This window comes from Lottia gigantea (assembly GCF_000327385.1).
Source record: "Lottia gigantea unplaced genomic scaffold LOTGIsca_116, whole genome shotgun sequence".
Lineage (NCBI taxonomy): Eukaryota > Metazoa > Mollusca > Gastropoda > Lottiidae > Lottia > Lottia gigantea.
This window is the reverse complement of record NW_008707145.1, coordinates 575,627-603,452: the sequence shown is the minus strand read 5'-3', so window position 1 is coordinate 603,452 and position 27,826 is coordinate 575,627. Positions and strand designations below refer to the sequence as shown.

General features: G+C 34.4%; 1 protein-coding gene across 1 annotated transcript in view; it reads right to left on the bottom strand.

Moving 5' to 3' along the window:
- LOTGIDRAFT_51613 (hypothetical protein) overlaps positions 1–24,398 on the bottom strand; it is a gene marked incomplete at both ends in the record, with an annotated part of 29,278 nt that extends 4,880 nt beyond the window's left edge. The window contains 5 exons of the mRNA XM_009047754.1: positions 2,299–2,510; positions 2,886–2,968; positions 3,326–3,498; positions 7,952–8,159; positions 24,273–24,398. Coding sequence (XP_009046002.1) covers positions 2,299–2,510; positions 2,886–2,968; positions 3,326–3,498; positions 7,952–8,159; positions 24,273–24,398 — 802 coding nt within the window. The remainder of the gene's footprint in view (positions 1–2,298; positions 2,511–2,885; positions 2,969–3,325; positions 3,499–7,951; positions 8,160–24,272) is intronic.
- Between the last annotated feature and the right edge of the window lie 3,428 nt (positions 24,399–27,826).

The following is a 27,826-nucleotide window of genomic DNA, read 5'->3' as shown; positions in this document are numbered from 1 at the left end:
GTATTAAATTTTATGTACTTTTTGATTCAGTTACTGGCGTATTTTATTGTTAACTTTAAAATCTCTAGACCGTTGTAGATACGTCTTTTGTGGGAAAACATTTGTCATTAGTTGTTAGATAATTTGCCTATATAAACTATTTCAAAGTTTGTATGTAATTCTTTAATTCGCCAGGTGTTATGAAATGTAAATAGTAAAAATTCTAACGCTAGGGGTTTAAGCCCCGGTTTGAGAGTTTGTGAGTAAAATAATCCACACCTACTCGTTTTAAAACAATATCAAAGATTTACTCTTATATGTAAATTAAATTTGTCTACAAACGGTAACATTAGACAAGTATAAACAAACTATATATTAATTCATCGCGACATTTACCGTGAATTTCAAGAGGGTATAATTTTCACCCAGACCATAAAAGTGTGGTCTAGATTGCATCACTAGTGTTAGGTTTAAGACAAACGTAAAGTAAAACTTTAAAGAGATAAGGTAATCTGAACAAGAAGATATTATCCTATAAAGGATTTACAATTAAATTGAGAGTAAACCCGACGCCGGCTTTACCTTTTGAAAAGTAATACACTAGAGCAGTGGCTCCCATGCTTTTTCAGCCCTCAAACCAATCGTTTGTAACCCTTACACCTCCAAAACAATTCAAAAGATTGTCAATTTTGTAATTTTTCATTCAAGCTAATCCTAACACTGCCGAGGTTCCCAACTCGACTTGGTTAGCTCTATAGCAGTAACTGTTGCACGTCCATTGAACGACATGCACTGCACGTTCTGAAACCATACCGATCCACTAAGCACAACAGTTGGCAGGGAGGAATACACCTCTGGTTGCGATCCAGGGCGATACAAAAAAACCGTATGTATGACAGAATAACCGCTTGCTGCGATTGTACTGGTCAATAAAACAAAACTATCCCTTAATGCAGTTTTATGCATCATGACACACCAGTTATATAACACAATTAATAAATGACAACTTTGGCCAATGGTTGTATACTAAACTCTTTTAAGCTTCACTGACGGTCTAATAACCTCACTTTCTTCAAAATTTACAAGGTGCTGTTCGTTCCTTTGTCTTGTGCACCCACTGCACTATCGACACTCTGTCAGCAATTCAGAAAGTGAGGACAATTGAAATGTGAATTTATATATATATTTGAATTGTTTGCCTGTAAATCGTGTGATAACAAGATAAGAGAATTGGGAAATTCTGATTTATTTGTTTAAAACAAATTGAAACGCCGACCTAGTGTTAATTGGTATGGTCTATTTTTGCCAATGATAATGACATTATTTGAAGAACTTCTATCAATGTATGAATTGTAACAGTGAACATTTTTTTTGTCGTTAACAAACAATAGAATAACAGAAAAATTAAAACGAAGATTTGGTAGAAACATTTTAATACAAGCAAATTAAATCCTTTAAAGGGAGTTTGTATCCGCTTCGTTAAAACACGAAATGTGACTAAATCATATCTCCCAGTGTTCAACAATATGTAGATTTTTGTATTTGGAAGTCAATTTTTGTTATCTTAGTTCGTGTCAGTAAAGAACCCTTTAATGAAGACAATGTAAATTGTTGAAACGTTGTATACAATAAAACCCAGGAGTAGTTTACCATAGAATTATATATTTTCATGTCAGTAAAAGGAACAATCCTTTTTTATGATCTTCATTTGTTTAACATTTTTACAAAAACAACCTGTTTTCCAAAATAACTCTTTCATCATTAGTTTTATTTGCAACTCTTCATTCAAAATATACCCCGTTAATTTAAGAATTTCGGGCGTCGATAGTTGGTATTTCAACGAATTCTATTTCTATATATATTTTATTTATAAGTATCTGTTCATGTTATGATCCCATCTTGGCATAAACCTCAATAGATGTGATAGTCTCTATTATCATATCTTTATCTTATAATTAATGAATTTTCATTGAAATATGGAAAGAATTTCAACAGCCAAATTGGGTCTCAACAACCTAAAATTTATCTTACCATTTACCACAATCTCTCTAACTTACCATAGTTAAAATTGGTACCCTTCCTGTTTTATTGGGAGTTTTTTATTCATTGTACCATTTTTACAATTCTTTCAATTTTTGTCTGTAGTACCACAGAAATCTGCTACAGTACCCATTTGCATGCTAGTCGAAGACTTTAATTTCGTATGTGGAGCTAACTTTAACATTTATGCGTCAACAAAATCGAAACATTTTACAATATTTTTGTAGATAGAATCTATAACAAAAGTTTTTTTGGAAGATTTAAAGAAAAAGCACTTACCGCCACCACACGATCTAGAACATTCTGTAAAGCCTGAAATTCTCCAGGAATATAATCCACTTTTATCAACCAGGTTTCTATCATGACTCTGTAGTATTGGATTGGGTTGATAAGGGTTACTGGTATCAGTCAGTGTAAGGTAAGAAGATTTGGCTGAAGGTATAATGTACTGTCCAGTTCTTGAGACCACACTCTGTTGATTCAATCGTGAACTGTCCACAGAACCAGTGTTGGTGTATCTAGAATTCAACTGATTACCGTGGTATCCCGAATATCGTGAGCCAAGCACCTGTTGTTGATATCCACGACGAGTATTGGGTATGTATGTTGGTGATTGCCCATACTGGATTCGTGGATGAAAGCGATCTGCGTCGATTCTTCTTCGGATGATGTATCTGTCATCTCTACCTCTTGTTTTGGATGAAATTTCGTCTTTCTGCGCTTCCGGTTGACTCTTGGAATTATGACGTTGTCTGTTGGTTTTATGTCGACTTCTGTTGGAATGTTTTCTATGATGATTTCTATGCTGTTGATGACTATTTGAGTGATGATTATTCGTGGATGATGAAGATGATGATGATGATGACGAAGGTAAACCCAGCTCTTCGACCTGTTCATGTGGTATTGTAAACTGGTAGATTATGCCCGGATTGCGATGATAATACAATACCTGTAACATATTAAATATGAAAATTTAACAGAGAAAGTTTATTCACGTTCAAATATCTTCTGTATTATTGAGAAGATGCAAACTTGTGTGTGGCTGTCGTTTTCGAATAGATGTCTAACATACCGTGTTCAATGCAATCTTTCGGAACATATTAAACTATGATGAAGCCTGGTGGAATATTCGGTTAGTAAGTCCGTGACGACCTTAAGACGTTCAAATTTTTATAATTTTCAGAATCATCCAGGCAATGCCTTTGAAGCTCGTGGTCGCAAGGACTATTATAACCATTGCTTGCACGATGAAGAATTGCTAATGCTGCCTAAAGAGGAAAATAGGCAATGTTCCTTTGAGACTTACTTCAACGTCAATACTGTTGTTGGTAGGACCTGTAGAATAAATACATTCTCCGGGACAGCTAGGTCCTGTATTTTTATAATATGTAAACTCCGTTCCAGCTGCTTTAAAACTACCAGTTCTCCTTAACTGTATATTACCATTAATGATATATTTACCATCAGTTAATTTTAGTGCTGAAAGATAATCAATAATCTGTTAATTTTAGAGCTAATATACAATATAAGCAGGTTATTCAGAGCTGAAATAAAATATAATATATAATTGTTCGGTTTTTGAGCTGCAATAACATACAATATAATCAGACAGATTGAAAGCTGAAATAACACACAATGAGCAGGTTATGTTCTAACTGAAATAACATACAATATTATATAATCAGTCAGTTTGTAGAGCTTTAATAACATACAGTATAATCAGACAGATTGAGAGCTGAAATAACAAAAAATAAGCAGGTTATTTCTCATTTGTTATACTGAGCTAACATACAATGTAATCTGTTAGTTTAAGAGCTGAAATAACATACAATATAATCAGTTTAATTTAGAGCTGAAAATACATACAATACAGAGCTGAATGCTCATATAGCTACGTTACATCTAAAAGAGCATAAGACGTTTTACAATTACCATAAGGTAATTAGAGAGTTCAAAGAACATCATTATAACCACTTAAATCATCAAAGGAGTGAACAAAAATTATCTGTCGAGCCAAACTGTGATGTACATTAGAATGCCCTCAGGGGAATTTTTAATTGTGTGTCAATTTTAGTAAATTTTATGAAAATAATAAGAGACAGAGGCGCCATTTTTGGGGGTTAATTTGAGTCTTGAATAATATAATATGTAAATAGTCTTCAGAAGTACAAAAAATAATTTCTTTAAAAACTCTTCAAACTAGGAATTTTAGTCATTATTTCTATTATGTTTTTTCTTTATATCACAGCGTAACTTAAAATGACGAGTTGTCATTTTAACATTAAAATGCAGATAATTCTCGACACATGGATTTGAAGGCTCAAATTTCGACGGTGAGCTGTGAACACTATCACTGGTTGGCTTAGCTAAAAAAATCCCGTTTCTGAGACTAAAGTATGATTAGTAAAAATGGCGCCCTTGTCCCTTTAATATGCTCAGACACGACCTTCTAAATATTTAGATATTTGAATACTATACTCTAAATTGCATTCCATACTATAAATATTTGAATATCGTTCATTACATTACATTCCATTTCAAAAAGAAAACAATTAATTATGCACGAAGACATGTACATAAACATAGTATGAAATAAATACAGTTATGTATACTGTCGTATATTCAGCGGCGGCGTAAGCCTCTCCAGACAAATAGGGGGCAACTGACTTAATTGGGGGGGGGGGGGGAGGCAGGCAACTGCCGAGGCTGAATTCAAAATGCGGCAACTCTGTGAAGACATGACGTCATAGTTGCAAGCCCCTCAAAGAGCGACTCAGAGGGTTCTCCCAAGAAAAGTTTCCAAAAATTGATTTCATTTGGTGCATTCTGACATATTTGGAGGCATATAAAAATAATACTTTTAGATTTGTTTAATATAAAGTGGGGGTACAATTGGGGGTGCAAAGCCATTAGGGGCACGCCCTCTACTCCCACTGTCGCCGCCACTGTGCATATTTTTAAGCGTTGGTGGTATATATTATCAAATTTATAGGTTTTTACATATTACCTACGTGCAATATAACATCAAGTAGAGCTATTATAAATTGTATGCAACAATGGGGGAGGCAGTTAATGTCGCACGCCCATTGTAATATAACAGGAGAATAGATGATAGGTTTGTAATTTATTCTCTATTTGACCTGATCTTACACCTTTTATCAAAATGTCAAAATATTCGTGGACGTGTCAAACTTTATCAACAGTCATATAGTCGTACAGTTTGGTCTTGTATACTTTTACTTATCATAATTTCTATATGACTATTTATTTTTCATCTAAGATTATTGACAGTGGACAGGGCAGTTCGTTATATCAACATATCAGTTGACCACTACTGACCCACTTAGGCATGTAAAATGTCATATATTTAAAGGTAAGGGGAGAATGTAATTCACACTGGTCAGTCGAATTGGTCAGATGTCAAATATTGAGTAGGTAAGGCTTGACAATGTTGTCAATATCACACCGGGTAGATATAAGAAATACTAAGTCTATAGACTACTAAATTGAGTAGGGGGGCACGAATATTGTTATATTTGTCATACGATCTAGAAAAATGTGACATAAAAAGAGTAAGGTGTCCAAGTATAGACGGTTACTTAATTATCAATTTTCATTGTAATGAGAATAAATTGTATCGTGTAACTGTTGAGTGGTACAAATAGAACGACTAACTTACTTTCTACTTTTACCTATTATTGAAGAATTGTATTGAATTTGGGGATGTTTTGGTGGGAAAATTTCTATGAGCTGGTCACTATTGTGGACCGCTATTTGAATCCGTCTTTTCCCATCGAGTCAATCTTAAAATAAATGCTACTTTAGATATGAAAACTTTGAAAAAATTATAAGGAACGTCAATTTTTTTCTATTTTGTCAAAGAGTGAAAAATATTTTTTATGCAAGAAGATTTTTGATTGCTTTGTCCTACCCTCATTAGGGGCGGCGCCAGTGGGGATACAGGGTGTTGGGGTTGGTCTACCCACCCTAGAAAAATGGTTTCCACCCCCAATTATTGTACCCCACCTGATTTTAAGCAAATTTAAGAAGATGATACTTATACCAAAATGAATGTCAGAATGCAACAAAATCAATTCTATTTTTCAAAGATGCACTTGGGGCAGAAACCTCTCAAACGCCTATGCGTTTTCAAATATCTATCGAAATTTGAACCTCAACCTCGACAGTATCTGTCCCCTATTTGTACCCCCAGTCTCTTAAAATCCAGAATCTGGATCCACACCATCTTCAAATAGTCTCATGCCTAATATCTAAAACGAATGATCCTAGTCTATAAGTTAAATAACATTTTGTTTCAAAGTGGGATGATAAAAAAAATAACAATTTAGTTGTGAAAGGTTAACTTGTTAAGTGACAGCAGACTACTATTTAGATGACTGGTATATATACAGTCCAAATTGATGTGAACAATAAACATATCATGACATTATCATATTTCATTAATAGTCCATCTGTCAAACTGGACCAATAATTATGTCTATTATTATATACCATATTCCTGTTATCAAATATATATACAAACATACAGCTGATATACTCTAGATATATTGTATAATTGGAATTAGGGCTGGGTCAAAAAAAGTCGAAATAATCGATTATCCTCGCTAGGAATTTATAATTTCGATTATCGATTATCAAATATTTCGTAATCGATTATAACAAAGTTACACTTTCTCCAAAGGTACCCGTAAACAATTAGTAATCTCTTCCACATAGGTTCTATTCTAGCCTTTATATATTTACGTAACTCTGTAATACATATGTGGTTTCTGTCATTTCAGAGAAACTTGATCGAAGACATCAAAAACAAATTCTTGTAATTATATAGAAGTCATTTTCCTTCCAGAACATCAGATACGTATCAAAATGGTACTATAATTCAAGGATTGAAATCATTACTAGGCTGTAAGGTCAAGAAGGTACTGATGCGATTTTGGAAACGAATCTTACAAAGCTACCTTGGTATAAGTCACCTTCGTTTGACAATTGCGTCATTCCAGAATCATGCAAATCTTCACATTTGTTATATTTTGGCATTATGACAGAACCTTTGTTATCCTTAGTCTTTCAAGAAAGGAATGGCATATTCAGTTGATTTTTGGCCTTATCAACCAACCTGGGATCAGTTCTTTCTGACACCAACAGCCCACAAGTGTTGACAGTATGAGATGATCTCTTGTCAATTTATCTTGTGTTTGACTTATTTTGGTTCCAAATTGTGTAACTCTTAGATAATATGTCATGTATTTTTCATAATATTCGATAACGTTTATCTAAGATACAGTTTTATCCTTAAATGATCTGAGTCTGTTCATCTCTTTCCCTATATTTCATGTTATATATTTGCTTACATGACAGTACACTGGCAATGGGGTTTAAATACATTTATAAATTTTAAAAATGATTTAGGTTTAAGTGCAAGTTTGCTTTGTAGTTGGTGTTCAGATGAAATGAACAAGAAATGTTCCACAGAAGCTCGAACGTATAACGCTCTTTATCATGTTTCTTGTTTTGCAGAGAATGCACCAGAGTGCTATCATAGAGATTTAGGTTGGAACCATTTCCATAAATCTAAATGTTGCTCATAGTTAGCGAGAATTTCACGGTGGTCCATTTTCTAATTGTCCTTTGAAATGAATCGTACCTGTTTTATGCAACTAAGAAGGAAATAGTCTCATCAAATGTAGTCTTATCATTCCCATCAGCAACCCAAAATTCCAATCATGTTACCCAATTCACCTTTATAAGTAAAGGTTAAGCTGTCGTCACCACCTTCGCTTATACCACATGATATTTTTCAGACAAATACAGCGCCTGATATTTATTTCAAAAGCGCAACGAGAGTTGAAAATAAAGCAGAGATAACTAGAAATCTAATACTTAACGTATGACAAATCATGAAGACACTTACCCAAGTAATTCCTACTTTTAGCCATTTCAGTAATGTTAATATTACAGGCTCCCCGTGGTATTTTAGTAATATGATTATAACCTTGTTTACTTAAATGTGATCTGGTAAATATTCCCGATATAATTTGACAGCTATTGCCATTACCATTACACACACCACAGCTATCTCTCTTCGCTTGAGATCCCAATATTCCATCACAACCAACTGACTGAAAATACAAACATAATAATTGTATGCATTGTATCATATCAGATTTGCAGATTTGCTTTACATGCACGATTCCAGTTCCAGATCGACTAATATGTTTTTAGAAAATGCATTCAAGTTAAATTGTATTTGCGATATTGGCATTCCATTTATTTCTGGAATCAAAGGAACCAAAGACGTCAGAAGGGAAAATGGTACTCGAATCAAAGAGAAAGTAGCGCAATGATCTTCTGTCTGTGACTATGGAATTGGTAAATTGTTGTAGGAACCACGAAAAGAAAATGCTCATGCAGTATGTAATATTCTTATCTTATCTTCAAACGCAAGAAAATCGCAAGAGATTACGTTATGTCACCACTATTCAAGTACGAGTTGTAACAAGTTAAAAATCCTTTTTTCATTCTATAACAAGTTTCAAATAAACAAACTTGAAACTGTACAGAAATTCTTTAAAATTCTCACTAAATTTCGTGAAAGATTTGCATTGAAATGTGGCCAAGGTAAGTGATTTAACATTTCCAATTTGTTATCAGTGAAAAGCCAGTGTAATTTGAACTGGTATGTAAACGTCAATATACAGGAGTCAACCAACAATTTTTGTCAACACAAGTCTATGTTTTTTCTCACTTTTTCTACATCTAAGAAATGTTATGTATTTGACCTGAATGTTAAAGCAATGGTTGAATATAGAACGTTGGAAAACGAAATTGAGTTTTACGTGCTACTTTTCTTCTGAATATGGCGGACAATGCAATAAAGAGTGCAATGGGGGACATTTTGGCATGACGGTGGTATTGACGTATCCGTTTTTAATATCACCATCGTCACAATTTTAAGCTATTACGAACTTCGTCTTACAACTTATATCTTTTGTATCAGGAAATGCAGCGACTTCATTGGATTGTAAGTCAATGATTAGATCCAATCAGAGCCCTGGAAGAAAAACTGTAAATATTATGGCTTATTGTTTATAGACTTGCGTAGAGCACCGATTGGCTTATTCATTAGCGTATAATCCAATCAAATCCCCCCATTTACAAACTTCCGTTATACAAGTGGCCATTGCAGTTAAGGTATAAGACGGTATAAGTTCGTTATAGCGTGAAAATACGATATCACTTGATTGGGGGATCATTATTTGCCCACAGGACCTCGGTTTTTTATTCCATCGTAACCAGACGCCTTGTCCAATTGAATGGTAGATGTTTTACGTGTCATTACCATTACAATAATTACTTGTTAAATATGTCGCTTTACATGTTTGATTATCTCATACAATTATCCCTTCGCTTCTAATTACATCCGCAATGACTTTTTATAATGTTATAAAGGGCATCGTTCAGACTGTCTTATTTGTTGTACTTTACAATTACCACTCGTAATGTTTTATTCAAGTTAAATTTCTACCAGATAATAGTTGTCAACACGAATTTATAAAGCATAAGGACACTTGTATATATCTGAAGCTGAAAATATGATGTAATCCACTGAAATTCACGATTCGAAATATAAAGAACTTTACCCTAATCCATTATCAGATTGTAACTAGCGTAACCGGAAGTGACGACCTGTATACAACATGGACAAAAGGACAATTGTATAATTGTTACAGCGAATGACAATAATATATAGTCTCTTAAAGAGACTGATTCGACATTTTGGGGGATTGATTTGGATCTTGCATATATGTAACGTCTTCAGAAGTACTGAAATTACGAAAATCGCATAATTCCTTCAAACTCACTTCAAACTAAGAATTTCACTTTCTATTTCTATATATGGCAATGTCTCAAGATAAGACGACTCGTCTTTTTAACTTTCAAATGCGGATAATTCTGGACGCACATGGATTCGAAGACTCAAACCTGCTCCTTTAAGTCCGCACTTTAACAAGGGTAACTTGGTTGATATGAAATTGGCAGATTTTGGTTGTATAACTATCAAATATACATGTTTTATGTCTTCTTCACATTTTGTTTGATAGCCAACTGGTACTTGAAAGAGATTTTGAAGACGTTTTTAATTTTCAATTAGCACATGTCAACTACAGGAGGTCTTGTGACTGAAGATGGTCTTTAAGGCAAATAAAAACCTCTTTACATTCCAATCAAGACAGATAAACGTCATACATAACAATCTACTTTACCTGTCGCTTCACGCCTATTATTAGCTTACCTTAATAATCGCCAACTATTTGACTTTCCATGTAATAAAACTGATAAAGCATGTCCCTAATCTACCTACTCAGAATACGATAGCAACCTTGGTTCGAGTCTGTGAGTGCGGTCAGTCATCTTCGCATTGTCAAGCTATAACGAATTGCGTCTAAGACCTTGACTACAATAGCCACCTTTCATGTATCCCGGAATTTTGTAAATGCAGCGATTTGATTGGTTTGTACGCTAGCAAATACAGACTATTACAGTCTCCAATTACAAGGTATTAGACGATGTTCGTTATAGCTTGACATTGTGAAGACGAAATTCGTTATAGCTTGATATTGTGAAGATGAAGTTGGATATAGCTTGACATTGTGAAGATGAAGTTCGTTATAGCTTGACATTGTGAAGATGAAGATCGTTATAGCTTGACATCGTGATGGCGGAATTCGGTATAGCTTGACATTGTGAAGATGAAGTTCGTTATAGCTTGACATTTTGAAGGCGGAATTCGCTGTCGGTTGACATTGTGAAGACGAAGTTCGATATAGCTTGACATTGTGAAGATGAAGTTCGTTATAGCTCGACATTGTGAAGGCGAAATTCGTTGTCGGTTGACATTGTGGAGACGAACTTGGATATAGCTTGACATTGTGAAGACGAAATTCGTCATAGGTTGACATTGTGAAGACGAAATTCGTCATAGGTTGACAATGTGAAAATGGAGTTCGTTATAGCCTGATATTGTGAAGATGATGTTCGTTATAGAGTGACATTGTGAAGACGAAATTCGTTATAGCTTGACACTGTGAAGGCGAAATTCGGTATAGTTTGACATTTGGGAAGACGAAATTCGTTATAGCTTGACATTGTGAAGGCGAAATTCGGTATAGCTTGAAATTGTGAAGACGTTATACCTTGACATTGTCAAGTTTGAAATTCGTTATTATATAGCTTGACATTGTGAAGATGAGGGTCAGTATGCTTAAACTATTTATGATCGTACTTTGTTACGAAAGTGAAAGGTTCAATTCTCTATTGATTATAATAGGGCGTGTCTGGCTTTAAACCACATATCAGACTTATATCATCAAGAATGTAAACTAGAAGGCCATATTTCAGACTAAAAACCTGTACATGAAGTGAATTGAAGTTGAGATTGGTAGACAATAAAACATTTATGATCCTGTCTGGTAAATATTGATAAAGTTAATTGAAACATCTCACCTTTATAATTTGAATGTTTGGAATTCGTACGTAAATTGAGGTTAAAAATATATACATTGTTAAAAACAAGGTAAAAAAAAATTCGAGGTTTGACGTGACATTCAATTTATCACAACAAAGCTGCATACATTCGTGGAATAGAAATATACATTGCAAAACAAAACCCATCTTCACAATGTCCAGCTATTACGAACTTCTGTGACGTAAGAAAATTGGCTGTTGGTGTTTCAGTCATAAGGTAGAAATTCGTAATAGCTTGGCACTGTATAATAAGAAAAAATCGTTGTATTACTTTCAGATTTCAATTACTATCTAAATCTTCAATCAGACGTCTATGGTAACTGCAATTCCGCTAAAACCAAGTGTTTTATGACGTCCCCCTTCAAAACTTGCTGGTATCACATAAGATCTTTGCGGGGGGACGTCAATTGCTATAACCACAGACGCCTAATTAAAAATTGGAATGGCGCAAATTGATGCTATCATTGTCCTTGATACACTTACATAATTTAGAAAACCTCTTTACATTTTTTCAAAGTCAGATCCTTTTGGAAAGATGCAAGTAATGTTGTCATATTAGGCATCATTTTAAAATAGTTGTGGTGTTTGAAAAGGACAAAAAAAGAGAAGCGGGCAGATGTGGCTACTGTCAAGAGAAAGATAACATTCTCTGAAATATCATGATGAGTTCTTCAGGTTGCCGTAAACTAATTGGAACGAGAATTGGGAACCTTGACACAAACAAGAAACAGTAAAAACGTCACATACACTCGCTAAGTTTTTAATCTGATTTACGGTCGTGGATTGTCAACCAAACACGGTTAACGCCTAAAAACAAGAGAAACTGATTTAAAGGCTTCCCGAAGTAGAATGCTTTAATTTGTATAATGATAGATCTCACTGGCAAATATTTCTCATGGCTCAAACCCACTGTCATTGTTAACGCCCTGGACTCGTATGTGTTGCACATAATCTTGAGAAACACAAAGTGTTAAAGAATTGAAACACCTGGTTTTGATGTGTTAATCACAACAGTGTTACAGGTGTGAAGCTATCAATGCTATCAATATCAGCATTCTTCTACCGATCATTCATGATAACCAACAGATTGATAGCATCATGTTTGTTATATAAATAGACCCTATCTCTGTAAACAAATGATGAATTTTCATTCAGAAATATTCATAAATGTACAAGATAAAGATAATTTTCAACGAAAATGTTATTGTTCACAACCAGTGACACGCATACTGAATTTTTAATTTGCAATGATAAAATCAAAAATGGCTCTGGAACAAAAAAGCATTAAAATCAAAAGGAGTGAATTTGTGCGTTCGTAATAAAATATTGGAAATGGGTATATCAGTCCCAGCGAAAGACAAAACATTCTGGTACTATCAGATGGTTGTCTGGTGTCCACAAGAAATTTTGGTACCATCAGAATACCGCAAAGACACCGGGAAGGCCACGACAAAGGGTTGTGCTGTCAGAATCCAGAGGGAAAGTATTGTATCTACGGCGGCCATTCTCGCTACGTCTGACAATAACCTCGTATTCAGATGGAATTGTTAGGCGGAAGTTACCTCCGCGTTACAAAATATAGTTCGTCAGATGTTAGTTATCTCCATTGAAGACTATCCTCGTAGACACGAGACGTCTGGGTGTCAGAGACTAGTCAGATGTCAACAATGGAGGACGAAAGTAGTAAAGAAAGCAAAAGGTTGTACTATCAGAATCCAAAATGACAGTAACGTTGATTTCAACAAATGGTAGTACATGTGGAATCCCGAATATCAGGCAATGAAAATGATCAGAACAAATAGTAGCATAACCATAAGAACAAGTGGCAAGATCACGATACGAAATCGTACTACAAACAGAATGTAAATGGAATGAATGACGTCCTACTTTTCTGCATCATGTAGACAAACAAAATGTAGACTCTAAATATGGTCTTGGGGTATATCGGTATTTTCAGAAAGAAGATAGCAAACCACCAAACCGTGGTATATCAGAAGACAATAGTATTCAAATGAGATCATTACAGAAAATCGCTACAGCAATTGGGCGGAGGTACTATCAGATTCCATTACTATGCCACTTTGACAAGAAACGATAGTACCACGAATAGTGATACCGCCAGGAAAGTTATGCGACTATGTAGTTATTAACACCCAAAGGAACATGCATTCTGTCCATACGCTTTACATGTCACACTGACATTCTTGAAGCCCAAAAATCTAACGTGACAACCGTACACGATTTATGACATTGAAGTTCGTTTTCTATCCAATGATCATGAACTACATCAAAGATTATTTCTTAAAAGCCTGACGATGATTTCCAGACCACCAACGAGGTGAATAGGGAACATTTTTTGACACCCCTAATACACCCATCATCCATTTGAACTAGAAAGGGGTTGAAAAGGGTTGGTTTTGTTAGGGATCTCTTATTGTACGAATGTTGACAAAAACGTGCCATCATTTAACTGTAATAGTATTCGATCATTTTTATGTCAGAATACGATTCTTGCTCTATTTATTTTAACTGAAAAGGTTCCTTTCTTAAACTATTAGTCAATACCTCTTATAGAAATATTAATTTTTCAAACTGCATTCCCGGATTAATTATTGTCATTTATATCTTAACTTTCTTTTGAAGTCTCGAGGTCTTTAGTTCAATGGCACGCTTTTGATTTCTAGGTTTTCTATGCAATATTGTGAAGCATAGCCCTTAGTTGTATAGTATGCACTCGAAGGTTAACAAATGATCAATAGAGTGGTTTTTTATATAGACCTGTATGAATAAGCATTTTGTCAACAGGTTTGAATGAAGTATGTTGAACTAGAAAAGAAGTTTAATAATCATACAATCCAATAAAAGTAAATCAAAATCTAAAGTTACCAATACAATAAGTCTGGTATGCCTGGTCACCTTATAGGCGAATACCAGACACAAATACCTATGCGATACGCCCATTTCGTATAATTCGTACTACTGCAGCGTTATAATCTATACTCCTTGGTTATAATGCATATTTATTTCATACGTAATGTGTACTTCTTCACATTTATAATGTGGAATGTCTATTTTCAAACCAATTCCTTAAAGCGTGCTTTCTCTTACAGCGGCAGGTTCTCAATTCTCGGGGGTTGATTTGAGTCTTGAATATATGTAAATAATCTTCATAAGTACTAGAAATGTACGAAATTCGCATAAATTACCTCACACTAGGAATTTCACTTTCTATTTCTATATATGGAAGAGTCTCAAGTAAAGACGAGTCGTCATTCTATCTTTCAAATTTCGACTGTGAGCTGTGAACACTATTTTTCATTGGCTAGGCTAAAAAAAATTCCTGTTTCTGAGATTAAGGTAAGATTGGTCACACGAATGGCGAACTATCTCTTTAAACAGAAGATTGTCCCTTACATACACAAGTACTTAGGCATTGTAATAAATTATTATGTCCATAGTGCATATGTACATATGTACTTATTCACTGTCACAATGAAATGTGCCAATTGTACACATGCACTTGAAATGTCATTTGGTCCTTTGATGTACCTAATATACACTTGTCTATACTCGCCTAAAAAATTACACATTGGGCCAATTTCCTTTTAATCTCGGTCTTTGACTTTGTCATTATAATATCGCATGTAATCGGTGAGTCAAAAATATCTAACATATTACAACTATCAAGCAAATTTACTTAATCAAAAAATCCGCTACATTACATAGCAAATCTTGTAGCAACTTACATCATAGTGTATCTATCACATTATCATTCGGATATTATGACTTCCATGATAATTGTTTTAAAAGAATTACATGTACTTACAATTATCATTATCATAATAATGATCCACCAATTCGAATTAGAAAACGTTAATCCCAAATCACTCTTACGTAACATGATTACGGAAATGTTAAGGAAAATTAACTGCTAGATAACCTATGTCTTCATATTGCACAGTCGACAAATAAACAGTGTCCCTGACACGACTGCTCAAATACTTTCTAGTTTCTAGGTGTCTTTAATAGTCCACTATACAACTCGTCATAACTTCTATAGCTATACGTTAAAACACATTATGAATTAAATTCAAATTTGACTGGTATATGCAGATAAAGGTGGTTGTTGTGATAGTGTAGATATATAGAAGCAAGGAAGATTTTACCGACTACCGCCTTTTATATGCTCAATATTACAAAGACGGTTGGTCATTCTATAACAAGCTAATAAACTTGTACCGCTCGATAGTAGTTACAAGTTGTATGCTGGATCATCGAGTAATTCAACTCTGATGAAGCAAATGCTAACATGTTACTTTTTAATTCCGTGTGTTCAAGGCTTACCAAGCTTGTTTCCAACTTACAGCTCAAAACATAATTACGACTGAAAATGCTGTTAACATTTCGCTATCATGACCACAGAATAATAACGCTACATAAGCCCAGGTACTCTGATAGCAGCAAATTTCCAATCCCTAGCCATTTACAAGTCCGAGAACTTAATAAATGAATGTAAACGTGACCATGAAACTTCATTGACAAGCGGATATTATCTAACCTTTCTAAACCGAGTTTTTTAATCAAAAGTTTACGAGCTTGTTGACAATCCCCAATATCAACGGTTATGATATAAAATTAAAAATTTATAGATTATTAAAGTACTAGTTTAGGTGGCTAAGAAACCCCCGATAGATACTATAAGATTTTGCAATCGTGATATATTGGGCATTTATAGCAGTGTTTTATATCAGTCCGAAATCTAGGTTTACCTCACAAGATCAAACGAAATGGTACGAAATTTCTTTCTCGGAAAGGGGTATTTTTGTAAAATGGTCCTGCAAAAGATACAACAAGCAACACACAACAAACGTGGCACACTTGTTTGATTTATTTAAGTAATACTTATCGAATCTACCCGATAGGCTAATTAAAGATGGAGACCATTTTTCAAGATGGCTGCCAAATAAGCCACCCAAAATATACAATTTGCTGTACAGTATTTATATTCAGCACGACCCTCCAATGATTGGCCATAAAAAAGGCTGAGCTTAGTTAGATCCGGGTGTATTTTTTATAGATTGTTTGCAACAGATTCTACGCAACTTATATACGGCTGGGATAAGGTGAAAGTGACAAATCTTAACTATATAGTCAATTGCCATTCGTGAAAAATAGTTCTTCTAACTGACATGTTTATGAAGTCAATAAAACATGTTATCTTCGTGAGAAGTATTGGTGCAAGCGTCCCATTTTTGTGCAATCTCGTTGCACGTAATTCAATAAAACTGCAGCAGAGCCCCGTACATCTGTCAGAACAAAACCTCCCACAGATGAAATGAAAATATTGGGATATTTCGTCTAGTTAGAGATCAAATGTTAGCAAATCTGAGGCAACTTCATATAATACCTCAACCGAGAGCTGTATATCCTTACCATAAATAATATTTGGTGATTCAAAATATTTACATTGGAATTACAGAACAAGGTTGGCTTCTACGAACATTAAAATCTTAAATGATTGAAATACATGGGTGGGTTTTTCAGCTTCCCCAAGTCGTGTTGTACCGTATAATATTTCATATGATAATAATTGAAAACAGAATTTGAGGGTGCCGCAAAGATCATTCATTGTTTGTACTTGATAATGTTTTAATGTAAGGAGTGGGGGGACTCAAATGATATTCAGACAGCGCCACAAATTCTTCTTCTGGCAAACAGAGACCCACATTTTTTTATTCATATCATTAAATCATGTTTTGGGCCAATTGAGATTGTTTTTAAAAGGTGTGGTTAGAGATGCTTGCAAGTGCAACCACGACATTAAACTTTGTGATACTATTGATATCGGCATATTGATCAAATTAGTTCAATATTATTTTACAATTTGCCTTCACTTATCTTATGACCACATGTATTTTTAAAAGGTAACTCACGTGCCAATATTCTATGTTAAGAGCACAACATGGTTTTTAATTGAGAATAAGAGTTTATCGTCAATTTATAATATATCCATTAGTTAAAATAATAATATAACTTTGGTACATGAAACACTAGTTAATAGTAAACACAGTAAACAGTAGATATATATTCTTATTATACAGTGATGCTCACTCCGAGGTCCGTGCTTTCAATAATTGCAGAATTATTTGAAAAGTTTCAACGCTATACTTATAATGCCCACTTACAACGGGGCCTGCGTTTCCATTCAGGGAACAAACCTTGTTCATAACCAGCACGAAAGGAAGGAACCTTGTTAATATCTAGTATAAAGGGAAGTCACATATCAATAGCCACCATGAAAGGAAAGAAGCATGTCAAAAGCCACCATGAAGGTAAGAAACATTTCAATAGCCACCATGAAGGAAAGAAACATGTCAATAGCCACCATGAAGAGAAAAAGATGTCAATAGCCCCCATGAAGATAAAATATATCAATAGCCGCCATGAAGGAAGGAATCATTTCTAGATTTCGCCATCACGATTCAAATGAAAGCCACGAACAGAACAGATATTTCAATAACCCCATCATGAATAGAAGAAAACGTTTCAAGGTAAATATTATTAACACCCTCTCTGTTAAGCTTATTTTCAAGCTAAACAAGTTATGTTTTAGGCCTTAGGCTCTATTACGCCCTCAAATTCTAAAAAGAGTTAAAACCTCTAAAAATGAGTAGAAATGAACTGAAATTTGATTGGTATATAGAAGATTTTGGTAAATCTATTTATTTCAAGGCTCCTTGTTTGATTTAGTTATTTCATTATTGAGATGAGGATAGTAGATCGCCGATGGGATAGTAAATAAAAATGTCTTATTAAAATACCGATCTATACTGTAATTGAAAGAATATTCAATAGAAAATAACCTTATCGACATGACCAGGATTTGAAAAAAAACTAATTCAATAAGGCAATCAACCTGCCAAAATTAATGACATAGTATAAAATTCATTATCAGTTCGTTTAATAAGGTATATATATATATATATATATTTCTGTGTAAATAAAAAACAAAATCGCGTCCTTGTAATGAAAATAAAAGTGCAACAGCGTAATAGTGTGATTTTATTAACGTTTTACGATCAAGGCAATAAATTGGTCTTAAACCTTTATCCAAGAGAGCTTCTTTACTAATGATCTCAATTGTGTACTTGTCAGGCCCGTAGCTGCAGGGGCAAGGGGGCAATTCCATTACTGCATCTAAACAACATACACCATCGCCCCACAATCAAGCCTGACTAAGGGCCCGAAACTAACATTATCCAGGCAAATTTCCCTCCTTGCACACTACATGGGGTCTCCTACCTTCATTTGACCAAACAAAAGTTACGATGTGTTAAATCAATCTAAATAAAGCGAAAGTGACAAATTTTATCAATATCTCAGAATAAAAGTGCGATGTTTCGTCCCGAAACTGGCAAGGCCACACAGTGTGCAATTTGGGAAATACAATACAAGACAATACAAGACAATACAAGCCAGTGTCGAAATTCATGAAACAACTTAAATATTGCTCACGAAATTACATTTCAAATCAAAAATTTTGATTTATTAAAAAGTTTAATGAAATTACCTAGAAAAAAGATTCTCACAAAAACCTTTTTAATCACCTATTTAACGTTTGAATGAACAAAGAGCTAGACGTTGTACATAACACATACAGGTTTATGTCAAATATATAGACATTATTTAAAGAGACAGATTCGCCATCCGTTTGACCATTCGTACCTTAGTCTCAGAAACGGGAATTTTTTAGCTAAGCTAATCAGTAATAGTGTTTGCAGCTCACCGTAGAAATTTGAGCCTTTAAATCCTTGTCTGTCCAGTATTTCCGCGTTAGATAGCTAAAATGACGACTCATCTTTTCTTGAGACTCTGTCATATATAGAAAAGACATATATAGAAATACAAATTCCTAGTTTGAAGGAACTATGCGATTTTCGTACATTTGTAGTACTTCTGAATATTTTACATATATTCAAGAAGCAAATAAACCCTTCGAAAGCGCAAACCTGTCCCTTTAAAGAGACAGACGGGTGAATTAGATAACATCTACTAATAAAAACAAAACATAATTGTCTTACCAAGATAAAGAGTAGAAAATTAGAAAATAGTTGCCAGTCCATTTTAAAATCCCAAAAAAATATTCCCTAGCAGAAAATCACACTTCAGTTATCTCCTCTAGCTTTCTGAAGTCATCGATATAAGCGTATTTGAATAACTCAGAACTAATTATTAATAGCTTGGTTAATATAATGTTAGTTAAGGTCCACTGACACTATTACTAACTTCAAATCATGTAATAACTTTATAACCAATATTTACACTTCATTTCTAGTCGCTATTTACAACCCGAAATACCTTCACTGCAGTTATGAATGGAGCTTTTTTCAAGAGGCGGAATACGTTAGGCCAACCAAAATCTTTTATGAGGTTTTAGTGACATAAGATTGGCTGTTTTATCTAAAGGTGAAATACCAATTAGTTGTTCAGCTTGAACCCAACACGACATTTTTGAACCTGATAGTGTCCAATGTAATCGATTAATGTACTCAGTTAACACAAAAAAAGATCTGAAAAAATTTCAATACAAATTTGATGTGATATTTATTATTAATGTCACGCTTTCAGAGTTGATCAGGACTTACCGGTTTTCAAAAAAACATATGGCTGTTTAATTCAAGATTAAACAATCTTTATACCATAGTGTCTTCATAAATTTGAGATGAAAGCCAGAAATGAAATGTTAACAATAGTAAAACATATATAAAGTCATTCAGACAAAAACAAAGCTTACTCTTCGACATTCATTGTACTAATGAAGAAGGGCAACGCCATGCAGTGTGCAATGAAGGAAATCTTGTCAGAACAATAGCATAAGCCTTATCTTTCTCGATTTGCAACTCTTAACGTGCTGAGCCTGTAGCTCACGGGGCCTCGGTTTCCAAACGACTTGACGCCTTCTCAATGTCAGCCCCTCCGACCTGCATCACTGACAGGGACAGGGGGAAACCGGGTTGAAAATTCCTTAGGTATTATAACCTAACAAGGTTATTTAGTCCGTTACTCAAAATATCTTCAACCGATTTTTGTCGCCGACAAGAGTATTGTCAAGAGTTTCTGAAAGTGTTTTCTCACCAGCTCACTGCGTTCGTCAAGATAACATCTATAACCAATCCCTACTGATCGCCTTATGATTACCGCAATGTGATTCATGGTGCGGTTAGATAACACCATTGTCATTTCTTTAAACTGTTAAACCATCTAACAAGAAACAAACTTAATCATACCCAAGCCTTTTGTTTAAACCTGCAGATTTTTTGTGTGTATTTGTTTAAAATTGTGAAACCACAGAAAGTAAACGAGATGGTGGTTAAGGTTTGATGTTGAACAAACACTTACATGGTTCCATAAACAAAGATGATCTAACTTGTTAGGATGTTATAGAGTATTGAATTGCAAAAAGACATGATTTTAAAATTGATAAAGAAATAGTACCACTCATTTTTTCCATATAAGAAATATTTTATACTGTTTTCATATGGTTGAAGATTTTGTGATTCAAAGCTGAACACTGTTTCTCATTCGGAAAATTAAATTGGTTTGGGCTCCATTAAGAGATAGTAAAATTTCCAACAGTGTACTGTATTTCGATTTTATGGGCATCCCGTCACAATATAGGTGAGCTGACCAGGATAGGGTGTCTGGTTGTTCGAAAGGGACATAGAACCGAGCACCAATGTGACACCTTTTGTGCACATTGGAGATTTCGCGAGATTTCTCCACAATTTAAGACACAGTAGAATTTCCAACAGTGTACTGTATTTCGATTTTATGGGCATCCCATCACAATACAGGTGAGCTGACAAGGATAGGGTGTCTTGTCGTTCGAAGGGGACATAGATCCGAGATCCAGTGTGGCACCTATTGTACACAATGTAGATTTCTCGAAATTTCTCCACAATTTCAAATTGTAGCCGGGAATTGCATTCTTAATCTTGACAAAACAGAAAGTGTATTTTGCGTCATCTGTCTACACGTTATTTAAGGCCCTGATGAGAATAGAATATCTACCGTTGCTATGTTTTGGGGTTTTTTTTTGCCATAATCATTTCATAAATCTGAAATATGGTTGCTTTAAAGGTATTGTTCTCAAATTATGACAGTTCCTGTAACTCAGGAATCCCAAATACCCGACTTCACCTTACCGCCTACAACAATAATACAACAGATCTCCACGTCAATCTGAACCGATCAAATTTATCCACATTCCCTCTGAATCAGAACGTGATTCAATGCCTGATGTCTTGTCGATAATTTTTATTAACCCACGAGACGAATTGATATGGTTAATGATTATAGTGATGTACAATTCAAATTAAAGATTGTATGAAATAATATAAAAGGGCATATTCATGTCAAATTGACCATTTGTGCAACTCAAGGGCTGGGATGGTGTTTAGGTGCGCGTGTTTGTGGGTTGGTGGGCTGTCCCGACTTGCCACCCAACCCCCCATCAACCCCCTGTTTCGGCGTCTACCACATAGTCGGAATACCAATGAAAAGTAATTTTACGCCCATCCGGTCAAATTGACTGGAGCTCATCTCATTCTGCCTACACATGGTTAGTGCAACAGCTGCGGACTCGTTTTATCCATAATATCGTTAATCCATAATATCGTGCTGCCGTTATGGATGTAAAAACCTCTTCAGGAAAGATAGTGTTTGATATGGAGGTGCTGTTATTAGAGAGACAAAAAATGTTTTTGTGAGAAGCGCATATCGTAAAAATAATAAAATATATCAGGGGAATTTTCTAAAATTTTGCCAAAATCTTGTCAAAAGCAGATACAAATGGAATGACGGGGGAATTGGTATGCAAGCTGATAAAATTTAACGTTCATGTTCATTCCAATATAAATTATGAATGTTTGAATATACTTCATTATCATTTACACAATACCCCTGATAACATATATACATAAAACATGTAAGTCGTGTATATTTTAAACAATTCTTACAAAGAAAGTATTTTATTTTTCTAGAAGCTGTATCTTGATCTTGTGGCCCCATGTATTTCTCGAGGCTATATTGGTAGAGTGATAGATGGTTATAAGCTAATTGTTTGTGCCACTGCATTCTTTACATACAGTCATCTAGAATAATTCACTTCGTTACAGCAAACAGCTGGACAAAGAATATCGGTTTTTTTAAGTGCAAAGGTTAGATTTTTTTGTCAACATTAATCAAGAATGATTATATTAGCATATTACATTGAAATGAAATTTGTACTTCACGACATTTACTAGATTACTACTAGTTGTTGAATATGTTCGAATTAATGACTGTTTTTTATTATAATAATTCATTGTGGGTATTTAATTCATTTGAATTGTCTTCTTGGGGAACTTTTACAACATTCGGGAGCGAAACCGTATGAAAGGCACTTTTAAAGGTTTGATCGATCGTACCTTATCTTAGAAACGGGAACTTTTAAACTAAGCTAATCAGTAATGGTGTTCACAGCTCTCCTTCAAAATCTGAGCCTTTAAATCCACGTGTGGCCAGAATTATACGCGTTTGAAAATTAAAATGACGACTCACCTTTTTTGTGACTCAGTCATGTACATATACATGTATAAGTTAGAAATATAAAATGAAATTTCTAGTTTGAGGTATATTGAAGGGATAATGCGATTCACGTGCAGTTCTAGTGCATCTGAAAACTATTTGCATTTATTCAAGGCCCAAATCAACCCCCGGAAATGACGAACCATGGCCTTTAAGATAATCAATACAAAAGAAGGCTATACAGAAAAAAATTTTTGGGTGTGCATCTCTTTTTGTCTAATCTGAAACATTGCTTAATTCTTACCATACTCGAAACATTAATGCAATGTGCAAGATGAATTGGTAAAATGTGTTTGCAATTGATATCAATCTCTGCACAATTAAAAAAATATCTGCATCTAAAACCCAATGGCAATACATGTGTGAAAATTGCAGGCAGTTTTATTATTCCATTAATAAAGTTGAATTTCTCTTCAGAAATAAACTATATGTAACACAAGCCTTTGAAGAAAACTTCCACAAGGCATTAGCTTTCTTGAACATGCTTCCTGTTATCTATTAACCAATAAATTTTTCTTATGACCTGTACTTCTGACATGGAATTTTCCTCCTGGTTATGCATAAATTTCAATGGGAGTTTGAAAACGCGAAATTAAAAAGGTTGATCTTATGATATTTCAGAAAAGACATGAAAACTAATAAACACAGAAGAAGAAAAAGAATAACAAAAATATGTGTTTTTTTTTTTTTTTTTGGCATTTCTGATAAAAAAAATATCAGATGAAAAATGGAGATCAGGCTTGAAACGATCGTAGTGATCGATACAAGCAAAAACGATTTGGTATATGAAAACTGTTGCTTTAACTTGTACAGAGAGTACTATACTAATCAGAAGACAAATTCTGTCAATGGTGTTTTTACTAAATGAAAGATGGATCTCCTTCTTGCTGCATCATCAAATTGGAGTTGCTGGTGGTCATCATGTACAAATTTGAGATCACTATCAATATTTTTCAATATCAAAATCAAGAAACTTAGTTGTTCTTTTATTGGAATTTTAACCCCGACAGTTGTCGCCCATTAATCCACTCTGTTCCCTCAGTTTCGAAATTAGTTATATAAAGTATATTTCTACTCACCAAACAAACACCAGATAAACAATAAGAGTTATTATCAAGTTTACATGGTATACCATCACTGAGTATCGCATCTAAGCTTCTATAATAATGATGACCTTCCGCTTTACAAGACAGTTCACATCTTTTGTAAGCTACAAAAAGAAAGTCAAATCGGTGAGAATATATATGAGCTCAAAAATTGCACTTTTTTCTGAAAACTGTTTTCATGCTTAGTTACGTCGAGCACATGGTGGCTGTGGGTTCAATTCTCGATTGACACGTGATATTCCGATGACCTTGAATTAGTCATCTTCACTCATAATTCCAGTCGACCCAGCTGTAAATGGGTACATATAATCCGCGAAAGATCAATGGTTTGGCCAAGGATCAGCTGGTAGAGAGGATCCTTAACTGTGAACCTAAGTTGTTATCCATGTAAAATAAAGTTGTTTATTTCTTTTTCTTTCTTTGCATCCCTAATTCTACCCGCAATTTATTCTAAAAATATAATAATTTGCCCCAAAATATGGGTCGGTATGCACCAAACCAATTCAATTAAAGCCTCCATGAGAAGCTTGCGATTATGACATCTCCACAGTCTGTCCCCTATATGTGCCCCAAGCTCTGTCTCGCGAAGCTGGCCCGGCCACTGACACCAGACACTCACTTAAAGACAACCTTTCAAATTTGAATGAGTATCCAAAATATAAATGCCTCATAGAAAATGATAATGTCTCTGAGAATAATGAAGTGGTAAACCTACATACGATTTCTGATAGCTTTCCAATTAAATCTCTTTCCACCATATATTTTTGAATTGAGTTTTCGACATTCGGAGTCACCATTAGTTGGGTTTTGGCAATTCTGAAATAGAAAATATACAAACGACGATACGAATGGTAATTATGGATAGGTGTCTAATAGAAAGAACAGAAGAATCCTAAATCCAAACAGTCTATAAGTAAGGTTCTTTCAGATTTCTAATCGAATGTGGAACTTTACTAACAATTCATCAGCTTTAAATGTTGATACGAAAACTGCCCTTCTTGTGTCGATCTAATCCACTATCTGTATCTCATTCTCTCAATGAAGTATTTGTTCCATCCTGGACGTGAGCATTTAAATAATCAAGCCCTCCCTTGCCCGAAATGAAATTCACAATGAGAGCCTCTTATTGAGATGGTTCATCGATTTCGCGAGCAAAACGTCATATATTGGATGTCCACTTGTCTGGATGGTTTCGAATTTTGAAGTGTGTCCAGACCTGTTACATGAAGAATTTTGCTCAATTAGCTATTTACCTTTATAAAACAGGGCTTGTATTGCTTCTTTACCCCTTCACATGCCTCGGATTCACTACAAAAAAATGAAAATATTTATGTAACCAAAAAAACTACAGAATGCAACTTACTTACCGTAGCCACGCTTATTTGACGCTTATGCGAATGCTTCTTGTGCTATATTCATATACACTGTGTCCATTTGACTCAAAAAGGCTTCTAGAAACCAAATTTAGTTTTTCACAGCTGATTGTGACATAACATAGACCTACCTATTTATCAGATGACAGACTCTTTGACGATGGACAACTCCATGACCACAGGTTTTACTACATACTGACCAGTCTGTCCACGGTCCCCATTTTCCTTCAACCTGTAACAAAATCGAATCGTCGTTCTATTGATCTGCATTATAAAGTAACTTGCTAACGATGTCCCTTTTGCCAAAATAACTATATAGATGAATTCGCTCCAATGTTATAACTCAGGAACACTTAAGATTCGTTTGACATTGGATATGATTTGGAAAGCAAATATTTAACTTTACAGTTACATGCCATTCACATGTTTAAGAATTTGACATCCATTAAGCAAAAACATTATTTTCATTCAACTTTTTCAAAGCGGAAGGCGTTAAACACAAAAAAATTTATTTGGAATATTTCCAAAATTTACTATTTGAAAAAAGAAATATTCTAAAAAAGTAAAAAAATATTTTATACAATTTTGTTTTTAGGGATGGTCTCCTTTAGCTATTTAAACATGGTGTGTTTTGATTTTAAACCTTTATTGTAGTTTGTATTAATTCAATAGCTTTATGTAATGTTTACATGTTAAGTAGTAAGTAAAACATATATAATTTTATACAACCAGTGCTAAGTAAGGCAGAGTATATAAATTACATTAGATTTTGACATTAGGTCAACTAAACTTTCAACTCAAATATTGTCGTCAAATATCTGCATTGTTAATGCACAAAAAGTGAATTCAGATATGCAAGGTATTTCTTCCTAACAGAATAGTGAATTCAGATACTGTAAAAAGAATTCCATGACACGGTTGACACGTGTCAAAAATTGAATAAATCAAAGGTTTATTTCTATCTTGTAATGAATATGTTACGCACATTCTACTGTTACATTTCCTTCAACCAAGATGATGTTACACCTGAAACGAATAGGTATCAATTGTGTACAAGAATTCATTCATTTATAACACCTTGCTTGTATCAACGAAAACATCTGACCGTTTAGAACTAAAGATACAGCCAACCCGCATCAACTTACAAATATCTAACAGATTGTATGCTATGAAATAGCATTTTATACTATTTTACATCTAGAGACGGAACAATCCGAAGCAGAGGATCGGGTAATTTACAAGAAGCTTGCTCTCATTGCCAGTACACATTTTCGGCCACTTACCCGGTCATAAGTTTCGAATGCAACTGTCGTTCAACTAAGCTGGGAGTTGCGCTCGGGGTAATTTACATGAAGCTTGCTCTCATTGCCAGCACACATTTTCGGCCACTTACTCGGTCATAAGTTTCGAACGCAACTGTCATGCAACTAAGCTGTGAGTTGCGCTCGGTACTCATGACCAACTTCAATATTCGCAACCATACACAATTGCTATGGTGTGAGAGTACCTCTATGAATATCAAGACTAGCGACAAAACAAGCAATTGTACCGAAACTTAACTGTATCACGACAAACAATTTACGGATCCATGGCTCTTATTAAGAAAAGTATTTCTTGAAGATGTTGACAGTAAGGAATTGAACTGGAAAATTCAATTCATATCGCATGTGTGTTCCACTGTCTCATATAATGAATGTATTCGGGCGGATAATCATAAACTTTGATCATAAAAAATAGAACAAGTTGTCAAATTTACTTTAGACAAACGACTAAACGACCATGTCTGGGTCACATGGCCTATCTGTCAATGTTGACTATTTAATCTATTACCATTACGATTTGCTTGAATGTTAAATCGTGCCTAATCGAGAATTTATCTAGTACAAAAATTATTTTTTGAGTAAAGTCAACAAATTCTGGGAGATTTGTTCTAACTTTGAGAATTGACTGTGTAAAGACGAGAAAGAATGTAATAATTATAAAAACAGGGGTATTAGCCAACTGTCAGGTCCATACAGTGTCAGATTTCATGTTAAAGAGAGATCAGATTAGTGGTTTGATGAATGACAATTAATAAAACGTGAACAAAATATGAGATGCACTGCGATCTCTGATGACTCTTTTGTCAGTTAATGATGTATTATGTGTATTATG